The sequence below is a fragment of the Diceros bicornis genome, chromosome 13 (genome assembly GCF_020826845.1).
Source record: "Diceros bicornis minor isolate mBicDic1 chromosome 13, mDicBic1.mat.cur, whole genome shotgun sequence".
Classification (NCBI taxonomy): domain Eukaryota; kingdom Metazoa; phylum Chordata; class Mammalia; order Perissodactyla; family Rhinocerotidae; genus Diceros; species Diceros bicornis.
The window spans coordinates 15,101,353-15,122,770 of NC_080752.1; the positions used below are offsets into that span (position 1 = coordinate 15,101,353).

General features: G+C 37.8%; 1 protein-coding gene across 2 annotated transcripts in view; it reads left to right on the forward strand.

Moving 5' to 3' along the window:
* Window positions 1–18,941, forward strand: part of ZYG11B (zyg-11 family member B, cell cycle regulator) — an 81,814-nt gene extending 62,873 nt beyond the window's left edge. Inside the window, exons 11-15 of one of the 2 annotated variants that reach the window (XM_058552430.1) lie at window positions 663–860; window positions 991–1,043; window positions 2,170–2,267; window positions 3,960–4,004; window positions 13,946–13,993. In XM_058552430.1, coding sequence (XP_058408413.1) covers window positions 663–860; window positions 991–1,043; window positions 2,170–2,267; window positions 3,960–3,994 — 384 coding nt within the window. In that variant the 3' untranslated portion in view covers window positions 3,995–4,004; window positions 13,946–13,993. Of the gene's footprint in view, window positions 1–662; window positions 861–990; window positions 1,044–2,169; window positions 2,268–3,959; window positions 4,005–13,945 lie in introns of both variants that reach the window. The other variant, XM_058552432.1, reaches the window with a different exon arrangement.
* Window positions 18,942–21,418: the final 2,477 nt, after the last annotated feature.

Sequence of the window (21,418 nt, forward strand, 5' to 3'; positions counted from 1 at the left end):
CAGCTTGGAGTTTCTCCAGACCACACAGATGGTATAAATTTGAACTGTAGTCTTGCATGAGAGCAGGCCCTTGGTTATAAATTACAAGGGAAAACTTTTACCTTTAGGCCAGAGCCCAGATTACAATAAGCTTCTTTTTCATGTATCTATTTCATGTATCATGTCTCTTTTATTGATGTTTAACGCTTTGAAAGTCCTTACCTTGCATACGAAGTCTTAGTTCCAATTTCTAGCCCTTACCTTCTGCTCTTGCATGCCTACTAAACCCAGTTTTCTTGCGCCTGCAGGTCAGTGATGGCCCATTACTGCTCTAGTTTGGCTCCCTGTTTGCTTTTTATCCCAGCAAGTAAAGTTACATATTTAAAAGTTGTTAGCTGTTTTTCACCCAGCACTTATAGATATTTTATAGCAGTAAATTTTTAGGTTATCTAGTTCACCGTTTTGCCTGAAAAGGAACTGTTTCTTTATTTTATTGTTTGGGGAGGAGAGGAAAAAATCACCCATAATCCCACTGTGTTAACATAGCAACAGTCTTCACCTTTTGTCCATATGCAGCTACGTGTTTAAATCATTGCAGTCTCTGCTCTTTCTTAGAATGCTAAGGATCATTTAGCCATTTACTATACATGTTACTTTAATTTTTTTATCTTCTTTTTTTCCAGAACAATATAGCTGAAGTACAAGAATTGCATTCTGAATTAATGTGGAAGGATTTTATAGACCACATCAGTAGCCTTCTACATAGTGTTGAAGTGGAAGTCAGTTACTTTGCAGCTGGAATTATTGCCCATTTAATATCTAGAGGTGAACAAGCTTGGACATTGAGCCGTAGCCAGAGAAATTCTCTTCTGGATGATCTGGTAGGGTTATTTTGTGTTTTCTGGAAGCATATAGAGAACATTCATAGTGGTTAAACTATCACAGCCTAATAATGCAATAATGTAGTGCTAAATTAATATTTAATCCTTTCTTGTGTCTTATGTCTTGCAGCATTCAGCTATTTTGAAATGGCCAACTCCAGAGTGTGAGATGGTAGCATACAGGTAATTAGCAAGATAATTAATGTTAAGCCAGTAATCTAGTCATTTTGCTTGCCTAGAGATCATTCCCACTAGGTGTATAGTTTTTCCTTCAGGCATCTATCTTCAAATTGGCTTTAAAAGAAGCAAAGTGTTTTTACTTTTTTGTGCTACCTATCATTCATCAGTCCTTCCTTCATTCCACATTTCTTGACAACAAGTGCCAGAGACTTCTTTTATACTCTTGAAATTCGAAGATGAGTAAGATGTGGTGCCTGCATACAAGAACCTTACAGCCTAGTGAGAGAGACCAAATGTAAATCACATATAATTCACTATTGTACTATTTATGTATATAGAGTGCTATGAAATTAAAGAGGAGAGTACTTAAATCTGCACTGGAAAATCCAGAGGAAGTGGACTGTGAGCTGTTTTGAGAGAGAATTAAGTAGGGGCAGAAGATTTTAGAAAGAGAAACAATGTATTAATGTGGGGAGGGCTAAAACAAGATGACACATTGAAAGAACCAGCAGTAGCACCTGATTAGTTTGGGGAAACAGTTTGTAATAATTTATTAAAGTGCGTGCTGGATGCCTAACTCTGTTTATGACAATATGGTGACTTGATAGCTAAGTTATTAGTTATATGAAGTATTCCAGATTGCTGCATAAATATTATTACAACTTATTTTTGTTGCCTACTTCATAAATGCTGATGCTGCCAACATTTTTGATTTCCCCAACTTACATTCTATCCGTTTTGGGGCAGAAGACCAGTAGAAATAGAAAGACTAACTCTAGACCTCCTTCATGGTGTTCTACCAGTTAGTTATCAACTAACTTCTCCTTTTCTAAGTTTTCAAACCAAGGTCTGCTATTCTTCAAATGTGTATCTTCAAGACCAAAAAAGTACTTTTGAAAAAAATACTTGTTTCTGTTAGTACCATGTTCTGATCACCTTCTGTCTTCTGTACCAGGACTTTTGTCTGAATGTGATCCTTTTTCAAATGGCTAAGACAAAGCAAATATGTTCTATAGCTTTTTTATATTGGTTTAAAATAGTAGGATGTAATTTCTAGAATGGAATCATTGCATTAGGAAATAACACTAAGTATAGGATGTAACTTTTATTCTTTTCTTTTGACCCTTAGGTCCTTTAATCCATTTTTCCCGTTACTTGGCTGTTTTGCAACACCAGGAGTCCAGCTATGGGCAGTTTGGGCTATGCAACATGTCTGCAGCAAAAATCGTATGTACCAAAAAGAGAACTATGTTTTTTCTTTGTCAGGAGAAATTCCCCTTACAAAGGAAAGCCATTATTTTTTTTTTTAATTTTATTTATTTATTTTCCCCCAAAGCCCCGGTAGATAGTTGTATGTCATAGTTGCACATCCTTCTAGTTGCTGTATGCGGGACACGGCCTCAGCATGGCCAGAGAAGCGGTGCGTCGGTACGCGCCCGGGATCCGAACCCAGGCCGCCAGCAGCGGAGCGCGCACACTTAACCGCTAAGCCACGGGGCCGGCCCAGAAAGCCATTTCTAAATTGTGCGTTGAAGTGATTTTTAAGGACGCGGACTTTAAAAATTACAATTTAGAGAATATTAGGTTATAAACTAAATTTATTCTTTTGGCATGAGCTTGACAGTACTAGCTACTGAATGACAGTGGTGAATGAGACTTACACTGTTTTAACCGCATGGAATATAAAGATTAGGAGCCTACAGTGAGTCCATTTGAGCAAAAGGTCTTAAGGAGATCCAATGTTCATAGTACGTTCCAGTGCCCAGTCCTCATCCCCACAAAATTCCATTGTTTAAGACATTGCTCTCGGGCCGGCCCCGTGGCTTAGTGGTTAAGTGTGTGCGCTCCGCTGCTGGCGGCCCGGGTTCGGATCCTGGGCACGCACCGGCGCACCGCTTCTCCGGCCACGCTGAGGCCGCATCCCACATACAGCAACTAGAGGGATGTACAGCTATGACATACAAGTATCTACTGGGGCTTTCGGGGGGGAAAATAAATAAATAAAATCTTTAAAAAAAAAAAAAAAGACATTGCTCTCAGCACCCATGGTCTGTGGAGAAGCAAAGCATTTAGATCAGGTTCCATATCATTCTTTTTTGATGGTTGTGATAGAACTCTGTCAATTATTTATTAATATAAACTCATTCCATAAATGACTTGAAACATTGCACAAGAAACACTTTAATAGTAAAATATAAATTAAAATTTTTTTAATTAAAAGTCAAGACCAAGGAAAAATAATTTGAAAAAAAGTTAAAGATTGGAGGGAAAATAGTAGAATATAGATACGTAGGCCATACATAGTGATTCATATACTTTTTTGTGGCTGGGCTGCAAATAATCAGCTACATGGTTCTCTTTCTGTATAAGGGGGAAAAAACATTCCATATCCTCAGGGGGAAGTAAAGCTTTTCTGAGCAATTACCTGCAAATTAAATTCCTTTTATGGACCTTAATAGGGGCCATATTGTAAATGACCTTATATAGGAAACGTGACAGTTGTTTTTAACAATAGTGTTATAGCAAATAGCAGTAACATTTTGTTAGATTCTTTCTTGTTGCATTCTTTGATGAAAAGTCAGTGCATACCACAAAAAGGCAACTCAGCAAAAGTTCTTCTGTCTCAGATGGACAGAGGAGGAGGGTTTAGGGAATGGGCTGTGACAGAGAAAACTGCTTTGTAACCACCTGAAATTCCACCTGGAAGCTTTTCTGGCCACTCCTATTAAATTCCCCAGAAGCAGAGCTATTCATTCATAAACACAAGACTGCCTGATTAGCTATATTAAACTGCCTCTGCCCTAAAAATTTTCTTCTTTTACTGAACCAACAGGTTCTGAGAACTCCCTAGTTTCTTAATAGTCTATCCCATCTTACACCAAGCCTCTAACATCTAGGCTTCTTTCCTCATTACTCAAGGAATGGACTTTTCACAGTTCCATAGGAGAAAATAAAACATAATAAGTAAGTAATACTGCATTTTCATATAACTGTTTATTTTTGTGAATACTTTTAGGTGTTTGTGTTCTTTCAAGTTTACTCTATGGAATGACCACCCTGAAGAATTTATTCTAAAATGCACTGTAATTGGGGGAATGTTGGAATATTTTATCTCAATTCAGGAAGTTCAGGTTCCTACTTTCGTGCTCTCCTGGCTTATTTTGTTTATATTTAAATGGCATTTACTTCTCAGTTTGCATTAAAAAGTTTTAATGCTGCTTACAGCTTTTAATAATTAAGAAATGGTGTTGCATAGTGATTAAGAGCACACGGGAATCTGTTGGATTCAAATCGTATTCCACCACTTACTATGCATGCCATCTTGAGAAAATTATTAAGCCCAGGGCTTCAGTTTCCACATTGTTAAACGGGAATAATAATAGTACCTATTTCACACTATAATGAGCATTTTTCCATGTTTTAGCAAGTTTTTGACAACATGATCTGTAATAATCACGTAATCTTTATTGTATGGTATATTCGTTTCCTAGGGCTACCATAACAAAGTGCTGCAAATAGGTGGCTTAATACCAAAAGAATGTTTTGTCTGTCAGTTCTGAAGGCTAGAAGTCTAAAATCAAGATGTCACTAGAGCCATGCTTTCTCCGGTGGCTCTAGGGGAAAATCATTTTTTGCCTTTTCTAGCTTCTGGTGTTTGCTGCCAGTTCATGGCATTCCTTGACTTGTAGAGGCATCACTCTAGTCAGGTGGCCATCTTCTCCCTGTGTGTCTTCACATCATCTTCTGTGTGTGTCTGTTTCTGTGTCCATATCTCCACTTTTCATTAGAACACCAGTCATATTGGATTAGGGCCCACCCTAATGACCTCACCTTAACTAATTACATCAGCAACAACCCTGTTTTCAAATAAGGTCACATTGTGAAATCCTGAGGGTTAGGACTTTTAACCTATCTTTTGTGGGGGGACACAATTTAATCCATAACATATGGCTATCCATTTATTAAATGAACTTAATAATTTGTGTAGCCATTTCCCCATTGATGAACATTTAGGTAGTCTACCTTTTAATTTTAAAATTATACTCAAGGGGCCGGCCCCCTGGCTTGGTGGTTAAGTGCGCGTGCTCCGCTGCTGGCGGCCCGGTTTCGGATCCCAGGCGTGCACTGACACACCGCTTCTCCGGCCGTGCTGAGGCCACGTCCCACATACAGCAACTAGGAGGATGTGCAGCTATGACATACAACTATCTGCTGGGGCTTTGGGGGAAAAAAATAAATAAATGAACATTTAAAAAAATAAAATAAAATTATACTCAAATGCTTGTTTTTATAGAGATATTCATTGCACCATTATTTATAATAGCAAATAACTAAATAACCTAGAGGTCCAGCAATAGAGAAATGTTAAATAATGTTGGAATATCCAGACAGTGGAATATTTGCATATCATTATAAGTGAAGAAGACATGACAGAAATTATATAAGCAAACACTTATACTCTGGGCCATGACAGAGTAACTGTACCAGACTAGCCCTTCAGCCATAAATAATAGATAACTTGGGGGGAAATTTGAAACAGCTTTTTCTAGACATTAGACAAAAGGCAGCAAGGATTCCAGTCCCTGAAAGGAGGGAAACAAATGAGATGAGCTCTACAGTCTCCCTGGCTTTCTTCCTGGGGGCATTTACCAGACCAGGCGAAGAGTGGGGGAACCAAGTATAGCACAGCAATTTCATTGAACTGAGGAGACAGAAATCAGAGTTTGGCAAGACAGAAGTGCCTGGAATTTGTGGGGCAGAGTAATGCAGAGGTGATAGCTACATCTAGAAAGAACTCCAGAAATCTTCATAAGGGTTTCTTGAGTCTTTGGCTGAATACTAAGCTGTGCAAGTCTAGGATGAGATTCCTTGAGGCCTAGAAAAGAACAAGGAGCTGCTCACTGAAGGTGCTCACACAGGGTTGGGAAGTACTCGAATTTAAACAGTGGAAAGAACTTAATACCCAAGGCATTCAATATAGATTCCAGAAGAGCCAGAAGAGATTAAATTAGCCCTAAAATAAAGGCTTCTCTAAGGCAACCCTAACAAAGCTTAAAAACAAGGCTTGAAATGGTCACGCTGCTCTGCAAATCAACTATCTGCCAGAGAAAAACTAAGCAATCTTTTAAAAACAGCAACACAATCTAGACACTCAACAACATGTTTAGTATCTGATAAAAATTGCTAGATGAGGGAAGAAGCTTAGAAAATGTGACCTATAACCAGGAGAAAAATCAGACAATTGAAACAGACCCGGAAATCATGGTAATGATGGAATTAGCAGAAAAGAACTTCAAAATATTTATTTATAGATATGATCCAAGATTTTAAAGAAAAATGAATATTAAGAGGAGAAAAATAAAATATAAAAAAAAAAAATAGAAATGCTAGAGCTAAAACTTTAAATATCTAGGTGAACTTAAGAGTAGATAACATGGAAGAGTCAGTGAAATTGAATACACAGCAATAGAAACTATACAGACTGAAGCTTAGAGAGACAGAAAGCTGAAAAAAAAACCAAACAGTAGAATTACCCTGGTATCAATACCAGGTTAAAGATATCATAAGAAAAGAAAATTACTAAACAATCTCTCTCATGAACGTAGATGAGGAAATTCTTAACAATTTTTTAACAAACGGAGCCCAACAGTTTATAAAAAGGACCAGGGAGGTTATTCCAGGAATGCAGGGTTGGTTTAACATTTGAAAATCAATGTGTTTCATCTTGCTACCAGACCAGGAAAGAAAGGCAATCTGATCATCTCAATAGATGCAGAAAAAGCATTTGACAAAATCCAACATACAGTCCTGATAAAAGGACATCTAAGGAAATCCTACAGCTGACGTCAAAATTAATAGTGAAAAACTGAATGTGAATGTTTCTCCGTAAGATCAGGAACAAGGCAAGTCCAGTCTCACCACTATTGAGCATTATAATGGAGGTTCTGTCCAGTATGATCAGGAAAGAAACAAATAAAAGGCATCCAGATTGGAAAAAATGAAGTAAAACTGTTTTCATTTGTAGATGACATGATTATCTATGTAGAAAAATCCCAAGAAATCTGCAAAAGGGCAACTAGATCTACTAAGTGAGTTTTGCAAGGTTCCAGGATACAAGATCAATACACACAAATCAGTTGCATTTCTGTATACCAGCAACAACCAATGTAAATGAAAAAGTGACGTTTGTAATCGCATCAAAAACTGTGAAATACTTAGGGATGTAACTGACAAAGATGTGCAAGACCTGTATGTTGAAAAAAACAAAGCATTGCTGAGAGACATCAAAGAATGCGTAACTAAGTGGAGAGATCTACTGTGTTCGTAAATTGGAAGACTTAATATTGTTAAAATGGCAATTCTCCCCAAATTGATTGTAGATTTACAAAATCCCAGCGGGCTTTTGAAAAGAAATTGACACACTGATTCTAAAATTCATACAGAAGTGCAAAGGCCCTAGAATATTGTGTTAAAAACAAAATTCAACTGAGTAAATTTTAAGATCTAATTGGCTTTATTAAAGGATTCATGAATTGGGCAGCATCCCATCTACTAAATAGAAAGGAGCTCCAAGGAACTGTACAAAATGGAAGACTTCTATAGGCAGAAGGAGGCGGGGCAAGGAGGTTATTCAAACAAAGAGTGGAAAGTTTCAGGCAAGGTCATCTTCCTGTGGGGGAAGATGGGGGTCTTGCAGGCAGATTACCTTACTAGTGCTGACCAAGTAATTCCAGATTGACTGATTACATTTCTGGCAGAGGCTGAAACTGCAGTTAGGTTAGGTATTAAGTCTTGGTTTGCTGATGTGGGGCTTAGCACAAATTAATCCATTTTGAGCCTGTTGTTTCTTTTTTAATGATTCCCCCCTTTTGATCAGACTCTCAGCCTACCTGAGAAATGTGATCAAAGTTTAAGGCATTAGCACCACTCTCAGCTACTGCTCTGTAGTTCTTGCATCTTTTACTGATCCTCTGTGTGATATTCACAGGCCATGATTTTTTTTTTTCTGAATCTCTATTATATTTACAGGTCACAACTTTAGGCCCACAATTTTTTTTTTTTTTTTGGTGAGGAAGATTGGCCCTGAGCTAACATCTGTGCCAATCTTCCTCTATTTTTTTGTATGTGGGACACCACCACAGCCTGGCTTGATGAGTGGTATGTAGGTCCACGCCCAGGATCCAAACCCATGAACCCTGGGCTGCCAAAGCAGAGTGCATGAACTTAACCACTATACCACTAGGGCAGCCCTAGGCTCACAATTTTTTTTTTTTTTTTTTTTTTTTTTGGTGAGAAAGATTAGCTCTGAACTAACATCTGTTGCCAATCCTCCTCTTTTTGCTGAGGAAGATTGGCCCTGGGCTAACATCCGTGCCCATCTTCCTCTACTTTATAAGGGATGCCGCCACAGCGTGGCTTGACAAGCGATGCGTCAGTCTGCACCCAGGATCCGCGCCTGCGAACCCCAGGCCGCCGAAGCGGAGTGCACAAACTTAACTGCTATGCCACCGGGCTGGCCCCTAGGCTCACAATTTTTTAATCAGTCATTTTCTTCATTCCTTTTCTGGTGTTCCAGTCTTAGGGAGATCATTTGCTTGGTGTTTAGCAGCTGCGAACATGCATTTAAGGCTTTTGAGAAAATACAGCGTGGCAGATAGACTACTATGATTATTGTAAGCAGGATAATGTGTGGAGTGTACTTTGGAGCCATGGTCCCCAAGATTCAAACCAATCAGAATCAAATAAGTCAAAGAAAGACCCCAATGAAGGAGTCACTTTCTTAAGCTAGGTGGCTTGTTCATTGATATTATGTAGCTGAGTTGCAACTTCCCCAGAAGTATTAATCCAGGTGCAGCAAATGGTGTTGGCCACAGCACAGACACCTCCTTGTCAGCTAAAAGATAATCAAGGGCCATCCTATTATCAAGGACAACTTTGGCCAGAGAGTCTAAGGATTTTTGTTGGGCAGCTATCGCTTTTTTGCAACAGATTCTGCAATATTTTCCAGAGGTAAGGAGAGATTCCTAATCGTAGCCTCATTTGTTCTCATTCCTAGCTAGGGAAGTAGGGACCTGCCAAAGGAAGCAAATCCCAAATCATGAAAGCCTCCTGGTAGGTCCTTTCTAACTTGATGGTGTGAAATCAGGGTTGTTGACCAGTGAGATGTCTCAGTCTGTGTTAGGGGCACAGTAAGGTAACCTAGAAGGCATTGCCCGGTTATGCACCAGCCATCTAGGTGTTCACAGGCCCAGGGAGAATGATAACTACCACACATCAAGATAAATTCTGTTGGGGGACAAACCACTCATGCTAAGGTGGCACTGTTAATGGACAGATCAGAGGTTTTTATGGCAAATCCAGCAGTCTAAAAGGTTATCCCCTTTAGCAATGGCCGGGGAGATATGGATGATGATGTTATCTCTCCAAGCCAATGCCAGAATAAAGGAAAGAAAGAGAAGAAGAAAGGGTTTCATGTTTAGTTGAAGTATGAAGTCTTGATCTGGCATCTTGGGTGGAAGCAGTCTACATCAATGTCAGCTATTTCTCTTTCTCATCAATTTGATTCAGAGGTCTCCAGCGTCTTTCCTTTTTTTCATTCAAATTTGGTCTTATGTTTTTTTCTCTTTCCTATTCTGAAATAACCAGCCTCATTTTAGGACAAAATTATTTTCTTTTCCCTCAACAAAATGCGTCTCTATTCCTTGTACCTTCTTTTACTGAAAACATACGTCCTACTTGTCTTGCGTACAGAGATGTTTCCCTTATTATTTCTAGTGGCTTATATATATTAAAGTTTTTAACTATTAAAAAGCTTAATTTCTAGTGAAAATAAAGAGATAAACAATTGTGAACTGTTATGTTAACATTCTGTGGCTTGGCAAATTTATAAGTACTTTTTATAATTTCTAGAAATGTGCTTTCTTCTAGTAAATTTTTCAGTGTGGCACAAAACATGTTTACTAATAGACCCAAATATCTTTAGTGTCTCTGTAAAAGGAAACCAAAAGTGGATAAACTTATGTTCAGTACTTAGTGTTTCAGTATCTTATTTTGAAATAATCTAGATATTTAATGACTAGCCATCATTTAATTTAACTTAACGAAACTTTAAAGTTTTAGGTTACCAAAAAGATTTGGAAACTATTTTTAAGTAGGCATACTATAAAGACCAGGTTATTTTTCTTGATGACAAATTTCATAACAGGGATAACATGAACTTATTTGACTTATAAACCCAGGTAGAATAAAAGTTGTATGTTGGCATTACATTTATAATGTTGATAACTCTAAATAGACATGTCTTTATATAAACCAACAACTTAAATTAGCTTTAATACTGAATATTTTCCCAGATCAGATGAACCTGAGAAGCATTTGAGTTAATTTCTATTATATTTCTTAGAATTTTAAGAATACTTAATTCATATAAGCACTTATTTTTCTTTAAACCAATCAAATGAAGCTTTTTTTATAAATTAATTTTGATAATACCATCCAGAAGTAGAAAAATATCACACATCTACAACGCGCATATATATATACAGGCATATCTCAGAGATATTGCAGGTTTGATTCTAGACCACTGCAATAAAGTGAATATTGTAGTAAAGCGAGTTACACAAATTTTTTGGTTTCCTAGTGCATATAAAAGTTATGTTTACACTATGCTGTAGTCTGTTAAGTGTGCAAATGCATTGTCTAAAAAAAATGTACATACCCTAATTAAAAAATACTTTATTGCTAAAAAATGCTAACCATCATGTGAGCCTTCAGCCAGTTGTAATCTTTTTGTTGGTGGAGGATCTTGCCTCAATGTTGATGGCTGCTGACTGATCAGGATGGTGGTTGCTGAAGGTGGGGTGGCTGTGGCAATTTCTTAAAAGAAGACAACAATGAAGTTTGCCGCATTGACTGACTCTTCCTTTCACAAATGATTTCTCTGTACCTGCGATGCTGTTTGATAGCATTTTACCCACAGTAGAACTTCTTTCAAAATTGGACTCAGTCCTTTCAAGCCCTGCCACTGCTTTATCCAGCAAGTTTATGTAATATTCTATATCCTCTGTTGTCATTTCAGCAATCTTTACAGCATCTGCACCATGAGTAGATTTCATCTCAAGAAACCACTTTCTTTGCTCATCCCTGAGAAGCAACTCATCATCCATTAAAGTTTTATCATGAGATTGCAGCAATTCAGTCACATCTTCAGGCTCCACTTCTAATTCTCTTGCTATTTCCACCACATCTGCAGATACTTCCTTCACTGAAATCTTGAACCCCTCAAAGTCATCCATGAGGGTTGGAATCAACTTCTTCCAAACTCCTGTTAATGTTGATATTTTGACCTCTTCCCATGAATCATGAATGTTCTTAATGGCATCCAAAATGGTGAATCCTTTCCAGAAGGTTTTCAATTTACTTTGCCCAGATTCATTAGAGAAATCACTGTCTATCGCAGTTATATATAGCCTTACAAAATGTATTTCTTAAATAATAAGACTTGAAAGTCGAAATTACTCCTTGATCCTTGGGCTGCAGAATGGATGTTGTGTTAGCAGGCATGAAAACAACATTAATCTCATTGTACATCTTTGTCAGAGCTCTTGGGTGACCAGGTGCTTTGTCAATGAGCAGTAATATTTTGAAAGGAATCGTTTTTTCTGAGCAGTGGATCTTAACAGTGGGCGTAAAATATTCAGCAAACCATGTTGTAAACAGATGTGCTGTCATCCAGGCTTTGTTGTTCCATTTATAGAGCACAGGCAGAATTATTTAGCATAATTTTTTGTGTGTGTGTGAGGAAGATTAGCCTTGAGCTAACATCTGTTGCCAATCCACCTCTTTTTGCTGAGGAAGATTGGCCCTGGGCTAACTTCTGTGCCTGTCTTCCTCTACTTTATATGGGACACCACCACAGCATGGCTTGATAAGCGGTGTGTTGGTCCATGCCCAAGATCTGAACCCGTGATGAACCCCGGGCCACTGAAGCAGAGGGCGTGAACTTAACCGCTACGCCACTGGGCCTGCCCCTATTTAGCATAAGTCTTAAAGGCCCTAGGATTTTCGGAATGGTCCATGAGCATTGGCTTCAACTTAAAGTCACCAGCTGCATTGGCCCCTAACGAGAGTCAGCCTGTCCTTTGATGCTTTGAAGCCAGGCAGTGACTTCTCCTCTCTAGCTATGAAAGTCCTAGATGGCATCTTCTTCCAATATAAGGCTGTTGTGTCTGCATTGAAAATCTGTTGTTTAGTGTAGCCACCTTCATTGATTATCTTAGCTAGATCTTCTGGGTGACATGCTGCAGCTTCTACATCAGCACCTGCTGCTTCACCCTGCACTTTTATGTTATGGAGACAGCTTCTTTCCCTAAACCTTATGAACTAACTTCTGCTAGTTTCAAACTTTCCTTCTGCAGCTTCCTCACCTCTCTCAGCCTTCATAGAATTGAAGAGTTAGGGCCTGGCTCTGGATTAGGCTTTGGCTTAACGGAATGTTGTGGCTGATTTGGCCTTCTATCCAGACCACTACAAGTTTCTCCATATCAGCAATAAGGCTGTTTCACTTTTTGAACATTCGTGTGTTCACTTTTAGTTTCTTTCAAGAATTTTTCCTTTACATTCACAACTTGGCTGTTTGGTGCAAGAAGCCTAACTTGCAGCGTATCTTGGCTTTCAACACGCCTTCCTTACTAAGCTTAATCATTTCTAGCTTTTGATTTAAAGTGAGATGGGCAACTCTTCCTTTCACTTGAACACTTAGACGCCATTGTAGAGTTATTAGTTGGCCTAATTTCAATATTATTGTGTCTCGCAATAGGGAGGCCAAGGAGCAGGAGAGAGAGAGGGGAACGGCCAGTCAGTGGAGCAGTCAGAACACACACAACATTTATCGATTAAGTTCATCGTGTTATATGGGTGCAGTTTGTGGTGCCTCAAAAGAATTATAATAGTACCGTCAAGGATCACTGATCACAGATCACCATAACACATATAATAATAATGAAAAAGTTTGAAATATTGCGAGAGTTACCAAAGTGTGACACAGAGACACAAAGTAAGCAAATGCTGTGGAAAAATGGCGCCAATAGGCTTGCTCAATGCAGGGTTGCCACAAACCTTCAATTTGTAAAAAATGCAATATTTGTGAAGTGCAATAAAATGAGGTATACCTGTGTACATTTGGCAAAACTCATCAAACTATAGATTACATTGGGTGTATTTAATTGTGTGTAAATTATATTTTTAAAAATATGACTAAAACTAAAAAAACTTTAAAAGTGGTGTGTACAAAAAAGAAATATTTTTTAAAACAAAAGGCAAAGAAAATATTTAAAAATAAAGAAAATTGTTGGGCCGGCCCCGTGGCTTAGTGGTTAAGTGCTCGCGCTCCGCTGCTGGCGGCCCAGGTTCGGATCCCGGGCGCGCACCAACACACTGCCTCTCCGGCCATGCTGAGGCCGCATCCCACGTACAGCAACTAGAGGGATGTGCAGCTATGACATACAGCTATCTACTGGGGCTTTGGGGAAAAAATTAAAAAATAAAATAATAAAAGAAAAAAGAAATTTGCATGTGCAATATGAGTGCCATTAAATTTTTTAAAAACATAGGAAATGCATAAAAGTGTAGTCTCTATCTTACCTATGATTTTGGGTCAAACAAATTTTCTTTCCAGATTGTCTATGTCTTAAGGTTATGATTAAAAAATATATATATATATGACGTGTATTATTTATGTGTGGGGCCTTGCAGCATAGACATATCATCACAGAGGTATTTATCAAGCTGTAGTATATGTTAGTGGTCAATGAGAAAGTTAAAATTTAAGCAAAAAATAACTGATTTTTTTTGTGGGATAATTTTTAAGTGTTTTAAGAAAAGCTCTTTCTCCTGTTTTCTTTCAGCCTCAAGGTATTGCAGCATGCTGATTGAAGAAGGAGGATTGCAGCATTTATACAACATCAAAGAACATGAACAGACTGATCCCCACGTCCAACAGATTGCTGTGGCCATTCTGGACAGCTTAGAAAAACACATTGTACGTCATGGGAGACCACCTCCCTGTAAAAAGCAGCCCCAGGCCAGACTAAATTGATAGCCATAGGTAATTGGATAATTGAATCACAGGAATCCTTTTTGTGATAGGTTCATTTGGAATATCTTACCCTCTGTGACGTTTTGGGGGTTTCTATGACAAGAGTCATAAGCTCAGTTTGGGATTGACAATGTACAGTACTGCCCATGTGAACAGTCTCTAATTTGTCTTGTGATTTTTAACTTACAAGGCAAGAAGGGTCTCTTCCTTCGTCATTGCCTTTTAGGAAATTTTCCACATCTTTCAGTGTTTGAACTTACCTGTGCTTGAAATTCTACAGTTTTATGATAAAGTTTGCACGAACCCTTAGGCCAAACTTTTTTGATCTAAAAGTCCCTTCCAGTCAATTTGCAGCTTTAGATAAGCTGTTAGCCTGATTTCTGGCACTGCTTCAGTTGTAAATTTTATACTGCTTCTGTATAAAATGCCTTTATTCTCTGTCTGTGTACCTTTTATAAGATGTCCTTCTTAGTGTGAAAGAATGGAAATCTGAGTCCTCTCCATGGGAAAGCTACTCACTGGTTGGAGCCCGGATGGCTGACAGAAAAGTATATTAAAAAGGAAAACTTAAGGAAGAATAGATTTTAGGAACTGGGAAATGGTCTGCTCTTATGGTATGTATAGTTTTTAAACTGGGACAGGCTATCCTTCTTTAGCCCACCTCTCCTGAGACAGTGACCAGTAGTTTGTTCTTCATTTTTTATTCCTGGAAGCATGGGCTGCTGCTTCCTACACAGACTGCTGGTTACTCTCTAGAAATGTTTCCTCAAGCATCACAGTGTAAAATATCACAGCATTCTGTGTTAAAGATTAACTCTCTGAATCTCTATATGTCATATTGTTGTGAAAATGTGAATTTAAAAAAATTGTCTCTTGTTAGAACTGACCATTCTTTTCCCTCTATTTCAGTCATTTTGTTTAGTGGAATAGACTACACAAGATGTTACCTACTCAGTTAAAATACAATTAACAACAGTAAATTTTGCCATGAGAAGTTATTTCCTTTTGTTTCAAAATACATGTATCTCAACGTTTTCATGTTAGAGAAAGATGTCCACATCTCATGCCAAAAATGAATGAGAAGAATTAGACTATTGTTAAATGTAATGATTCTAGTTGCAGTGCATAAAAGGAAATGTTTCTTGATGGGTTATTTTTTAGACAATTGTCTTTCCTTTAAGATACCTGTGACAGTATAGTAAAGAATCAGTTATTATATTAATGGCAGCTGGGAGGCAGCAAGTCACCAAATAACTTAATTTCCATTAAAATTTTTTTTTTTAAAGCTTCAGTGCATGGTTGTGTATCCTAGTTGTTAGTTTAATTTTCTATGTGAGCCACTGCCACAATATGACAACTGACAGATGGGTGATGTGGTTCCATGACCAGGAAATGCACCTGGGCCACGGTGGTGAGAGTGTTGAATCTTAACCACTAGACCACCAGAACTGGCTCCCATTTTAAATTTTAGTTTATGAATAAGGTTAATTGCAATCTCAAATGACTGCATCTTTTTCATAGATGGCCAAAGTGTTTTCAGTAGAGATTTTAAATGGTGTATTTAAATTATGGTGATTATTCAGAAGCATTTTTGTTTAGAAAGGAGCTGGCTTAATAGTATGCTGATAAGATTTTTGACATACACATTTCTTACCATTTCTTACCACTATCACAATAATCGTACTTGAACTATTTGGTACTCCTTCAAAGGGGTGAAAACTTAAACCAAAAGAAAATAGGTATTTAGAACCATTAAAAACCATTTTAAATTGTGGGTTAATTCTGACTTAATTGGTGTAAGGAATTTTTATAGGTGCAAGATAAATTTTCACAGATTGTCTTATTTCAGAGGAAATGGAAAATTCTTGTAAGCTTTTCCCCTTTTGTCTGAATTTTAATGTCTAAGGCAAAATGTAGAAAATAGGATACCTACAATAGCTTGGATGTTGCTAGCTATGTTAACCATTTCCAAGTCTTCTAGCCTGCCTGGTTAAGGGAAAGCCTATTTGAGAAGTTTGGCTTCAAGTTTCTCTTGTATCCTGTTCAAGACAAAAGTGCATGTTCCTTGTAGGTTAATCCTAGGTTTTTGTCTTTATAAATTATTTTCAGAAATGGCTAAAAATGTACAGAAAGCGATAAATCTTTTCATTACTCAGAATAACTTGTTGATAGATGAAGACTCAAAAGTATTTGAAGTTAAATTTAAATTGACTACTTTGAGCACTGATAATGGCCAGATACATCGGAGTCTTAAAAGCAAAATAATTGATCACATCCCAAATATATAAAAATTGTAGTGCCTTTGTGGTTGGGATGGTTCTTAAAATTGTGTATCTGTTTAAGGCACAGAATTGTCTGTAAAGTCTTGAATCTTGCTAAAGTATAGTAGATGTATATATTGAAATTATGAGGCATAACTGGCTCTTCTCTACAGTTAGAATCTATTAGGCCTCCCTTTTGCATTTGTATACTAGAATGTAACAGTACTTGGTGCCTTCAAGGGTTACCTCTTCAGTGGCTTAGAGGTGCTGTTTCAAGCACAATTTAGACAAAGGTTGAACCACTCATTGCTCAAATCATTGGTGCACTCAGATATTGTAAAATATCACTACATCAGTCCACAAGCAACAGCAAGATCCTTTCGATCTACTAAAGGAAATAGACATTTTAGAGTATAATGATGCGTTCTTGGTATCATTGAATAAAACAAGAACAGTGTGAAATTAAAGCAGAAATAATTAAGACATCTCATTCTTTCCATCAAGTAAGTTTTGCTCTGGTCTTTATACTCTAAAAAATCATTTTTTCTTTTTGCAGTTGAAAAGAAATATGAAACAAGTCATAATAAGGGGTTAGTTTATTGTCTGGCCAAGGACTCAGTGGCTGCTGATCTTAGTTGAGGATTTTAAAATCATATCAGACCCACAGTTCCAGAAATTGACCTTAAATATTGCTGCTCCTCACCCCTGGACAGTAATGCCATTTAGTGGCACTAGTCAACTTAAGTGAATTACCCAAGGTGGAGGTGAATCACCATAAGATTGCTATGGGAACTTAATTTCATGATGTCTTTTGTATGCAAACTTCCAAGGAATCAAATATTCATGTTTGAAAATATCAGTCCTATATATCCAGCCTAGGAAGTTGCTGTTACTAATGGGACATTTTGAGTTGGCCCTTTTTCTTCCCAGTCACTTTGATGACTGTGTTTTTAATTATGCCATGTGTCAAGATAGCATTGGGCCATCTTCTAGCCCTTTGGAGCACATTTTAATGAAAACATATTTTATGTGCTAAATTAGGGTAGATTAGATTAATGAACCATGCTTTTGGCTTAGTGTTTTAAAATGCATGAGGGCCGGCCACCCACCCGCCCACCATAGAACAATGTGCAGCAGTATGCAAGGTTGAAAAGAGGTCATGAGTAGCAGGGATAAGAAGCTTACTGTTTTGTGTACGTTGAAACCCACTCTTTTCCTCCTTCTAATGGTATGTTTACATTATTTGATTATTGTGCAACTTTTATCTTGGGATAAACAGTATTATTAAACTAAAGGTGTAAGTTAAAGGCAGTATCATACTGTCAGCTGATGTGGGCAGTTTTATCTGTATGTGACTTATTTGGGGACATTATATGGCTAGGGCCTCAGAGTAGTGTTTTAAGACAGCTTACAGAGAGGTTTGCAAACTTAAGGTTTCCCTCTCAAATCCATTGTAGCAGTTTCAGATGATTGTGTGGATATTGGATGTTTAATCTTTACCATTTGCTTTGTATTGACACATTTTTAACTTTTAGTGTTAACTCATGAACTGTTCATTTTAGGAATAATGCAAATCCAGCCTTCATCCAGTGATGAGAATAGCAATATGATAGAAAAATTTGCTGAATGTGCTTTAAATGAGTAAAATGAGTAAATGCTTTATCTTTTTTAGCATTTCATAGACTTTGCATGACACGGTACACTCCTAATTATGCATTCTTTGATTTCCAAATCTTAACCTAAGACACTCTTTGTCAACTGGTTGGTAGCCTAAGAAAGAGCTTTCTCTGCCTGTTTCTCCCCTCCCCAGTTTTTTGGGGTAAATTATGGGAAAATAATGCTGTTTCTCATTTCTCTGGATGAAGCAAAGCTCTTTTGAACAGCACAACCTAACTTTATAGCTAGACAGACTGCTTATTAAGAATATTTAGAGAATCCCAAATTTATCAAAATTATTGTATGGGAAATCATAAATCTAGTTCTTTAATAGTATGTGCTTAATTTGGGACTTACTTTTGGGAAAACTGTTCGAATTGGGTTCTTTTAAGCTTATTTTAATCAGCTTAGAAGCAAGAAGCGACTTAGCTAATGAAAGCTGAGACACACTTTCATAAAAGCAGGAAATTCTTAAAAGCATTTTTTCCCTTTAAATATGGAAAGATGTTATATCAAGATTTATGCTCTCAGATAATCTGCAAGAATAAAATAAAAAATCCCTGACTTTTGTAGAATTCCCACCGTCAAATTCTCACTGACTTGTGAGTGTGAAAAGTTGTCTTTTGCTTCAATTCTGATGGAAGAGTTTAACTCCTTTCAAAAGATATGAAAAGTTCATTGGAAAGTGTAATGTGTGTACGTTTCAAAGGCTCTCTCTCAATTATCTGGACTGAAGGCGCTGTCCTCACTGTGGCCAGATGAATGGGAGTGTTCTGTACATGAATCATGCTATATTTTAAATCAGGACATCACTTAGGTATTAATGTTGTATGTACAGATTTTTGTTTGGGGGATTTTTTTTTTTGCCTAAATAAATGTAAAATTTTATGTAATGTGTCTTGTCTACTTTGATTCTAGACATTTGCTTTAAAATTTAATACTAATGCAAGATTCAGATTACTTAGTTATCCACTTGTAACAGTTGCGTTTTGAAAAAGTCCAGTGGTTTTACTACAAATGTTTCTAGTACTGGAACTCCATTCATTCATTTCATTAAATACGTATGCTAGGGACTGTTTAAGTGTTGGAACTTATATATTTTATAAATCTCTCAGGGAACTTACAGTTTTGTGGAGAAGAAGAAATATTAAGTAAACAGATAAATATTATTTAACATTGAATAATAGACACTCCACCATGCTTGTTATAGAGGCACAGAGACCACATCTAATCCAAACTGGGCACCCATTAGACAGTCCAAGAAGACTTCCTAGAGAACATAATATCTGGGTTGACATTCATTCACAAAACTATTGAGATAATTAACTGATATAATTTGTATTGTTTAAGTGCATTTAGTGAGGGAGATTGCCAAAAAACAAAGTATAATATATGAACCCCATGGGTGGGAAGAATCCTTAGTGATTTTGGTTTCAGAAACCTCATTTTATAGTTAAGTCTTAGGTAAAATGAGCTTTCCCAAGTCACACAGCAAATCAGTGACAGGCTCTACACTACAATTCTTATTTCCAAACTTCCAATCCAGTGGATCCTCCCTCCCTACCGTGTTGTAGCCTAATAGCATGAGATTTTTTTGTGTGTGTGTGTGAGGAAGATCAGCCCTGAGCTAACATCCATGCTAATCCTCCTCTTTTTTTGCTGAGGAAGACCGGCTCTGAGCTAACATCTATTGCCAATCCTCCTCCTTTTTTTTTTTGCCCCCCAAAGCCCCAGTAGATAGTTGTATGTCATAGTTGCGCATCCTTCTAGTTGCTGTATGTGGGACACAGCCTCAGATGGCCGGAGAAGCGGTGCGTCGGTGCGCGCCTGGGATCCGAACCCGGGCCGCCAGTAGCAGAGCGCACACACTTAACCGCTAAGCCATGGGGCCAGCCCTAGCATGAGATTTTGTTTATGAAAATCGGGGTTCTGCCCGATGTGCATAAACAAGCCAATTAATTATGGCACCAGCCTTTGAGGGGAGAAATCAGCTTTTATTCTGCAAGATCGATCTTCAGGGAGACAGGGGCATGTGGTCCCTCAAGTCCCTTGGTGCTAGGCCTTTATCCATTGGTTTGCCTAGTTATCTACATTGGGGGGAAATAGTGGACGAGCATAGGTATATATACATATTAACAGAGGAAGCTTGTCATATGTTTTAAAAATGAATTTTATTTATTTTTATTTTTTTATTTTTTATTTATTATTACTTTTTTTTGTGAGGAAGATCAGCCCTGAGCTAACATCCGTGCTAATCCTCCTCTTTTTGCTGAGGAAGACTGGCTCTGAGCTAACATCTATTGCCAATCCTCCTCTTTTTTTTTTTTTTCCCCCGAAGCCCCAGTAGATAGTTGTAGTCATAGTTGCACATCCTTCTAGTTGCTGTATGTGTGATGCGGCCTCAGCATGGCCGGAGAAGCGGTGCGTCAGCGCGCGCCCAGGATCCGAACCTGGGCTGCCAGTAGCGGAGTGCGCGCACTTAACTGCTAAGCCATGGGGCTGGCCCCTAAAAATTAATTTTAGATTATTGTGCAAGCATTGTACATGTGCTTTTTGCGACTCTTTATGATTACATTGCCTATAATTATAGAAAAGACTAGTTTTAAAATAAGTTCTTAAGCTTTATCAGAAATAGTCTTTATCAGAAGGAGAAATTCGTCCAGTCATAAAATTGATCGACCATCTCGAGTTGTTGAGCCATCATTACTTTAACTTGCATACTAGTCTTACAACACTGAGTAAAGAAAACAGTAATTAGTTTGAATATTATGACTAATACAAGAATTCCAAGAAGTGATAGAAATAGAAATTGTAATCTAGATCTCAAAAAGGAACCGATACCTGAGGAAAGCCAACCAAATAAATCAAGACTGGGTGTGGGATCGCTCAAGGCATTCACTTACTTTCTCATGTGCTTTAACAGGGATGACACATTGGAAGATTCGTCAGGTATGTAGACACAGCATTCAGTCTGAATAATTGCACATGTACTGCCTTGAGAGGCTGTTAGAATATCTAAGGCCATTCTGTTTTGAAGGACAGCCTTCCTCATTAAAGACACTTCAGTATTTAATGAGGCTATTCCTGCTTGACTATCGTTTAGGGCTTGTTGAGTAAATTTACTCAGAGCTTTTACATGTGTTATGACATCTTCTAGCCCCAAGGGAAGAGCAAATACAGCCGCTAGGTGATTATACCAGTGGAACACTGAACAAACCCATCTGGCCTTAAGGAAAGGAAGATTAGCAACAGATGTTAGCTCAGGGTGAAACCTTCCCTGCATCCAAGGGAAACCCAGGGTGCAGTGTCCTAGCCATCCAGGCAGTAGCCAAGGCCAGAGGTTTGTTTCAATAACAATTGAGTTC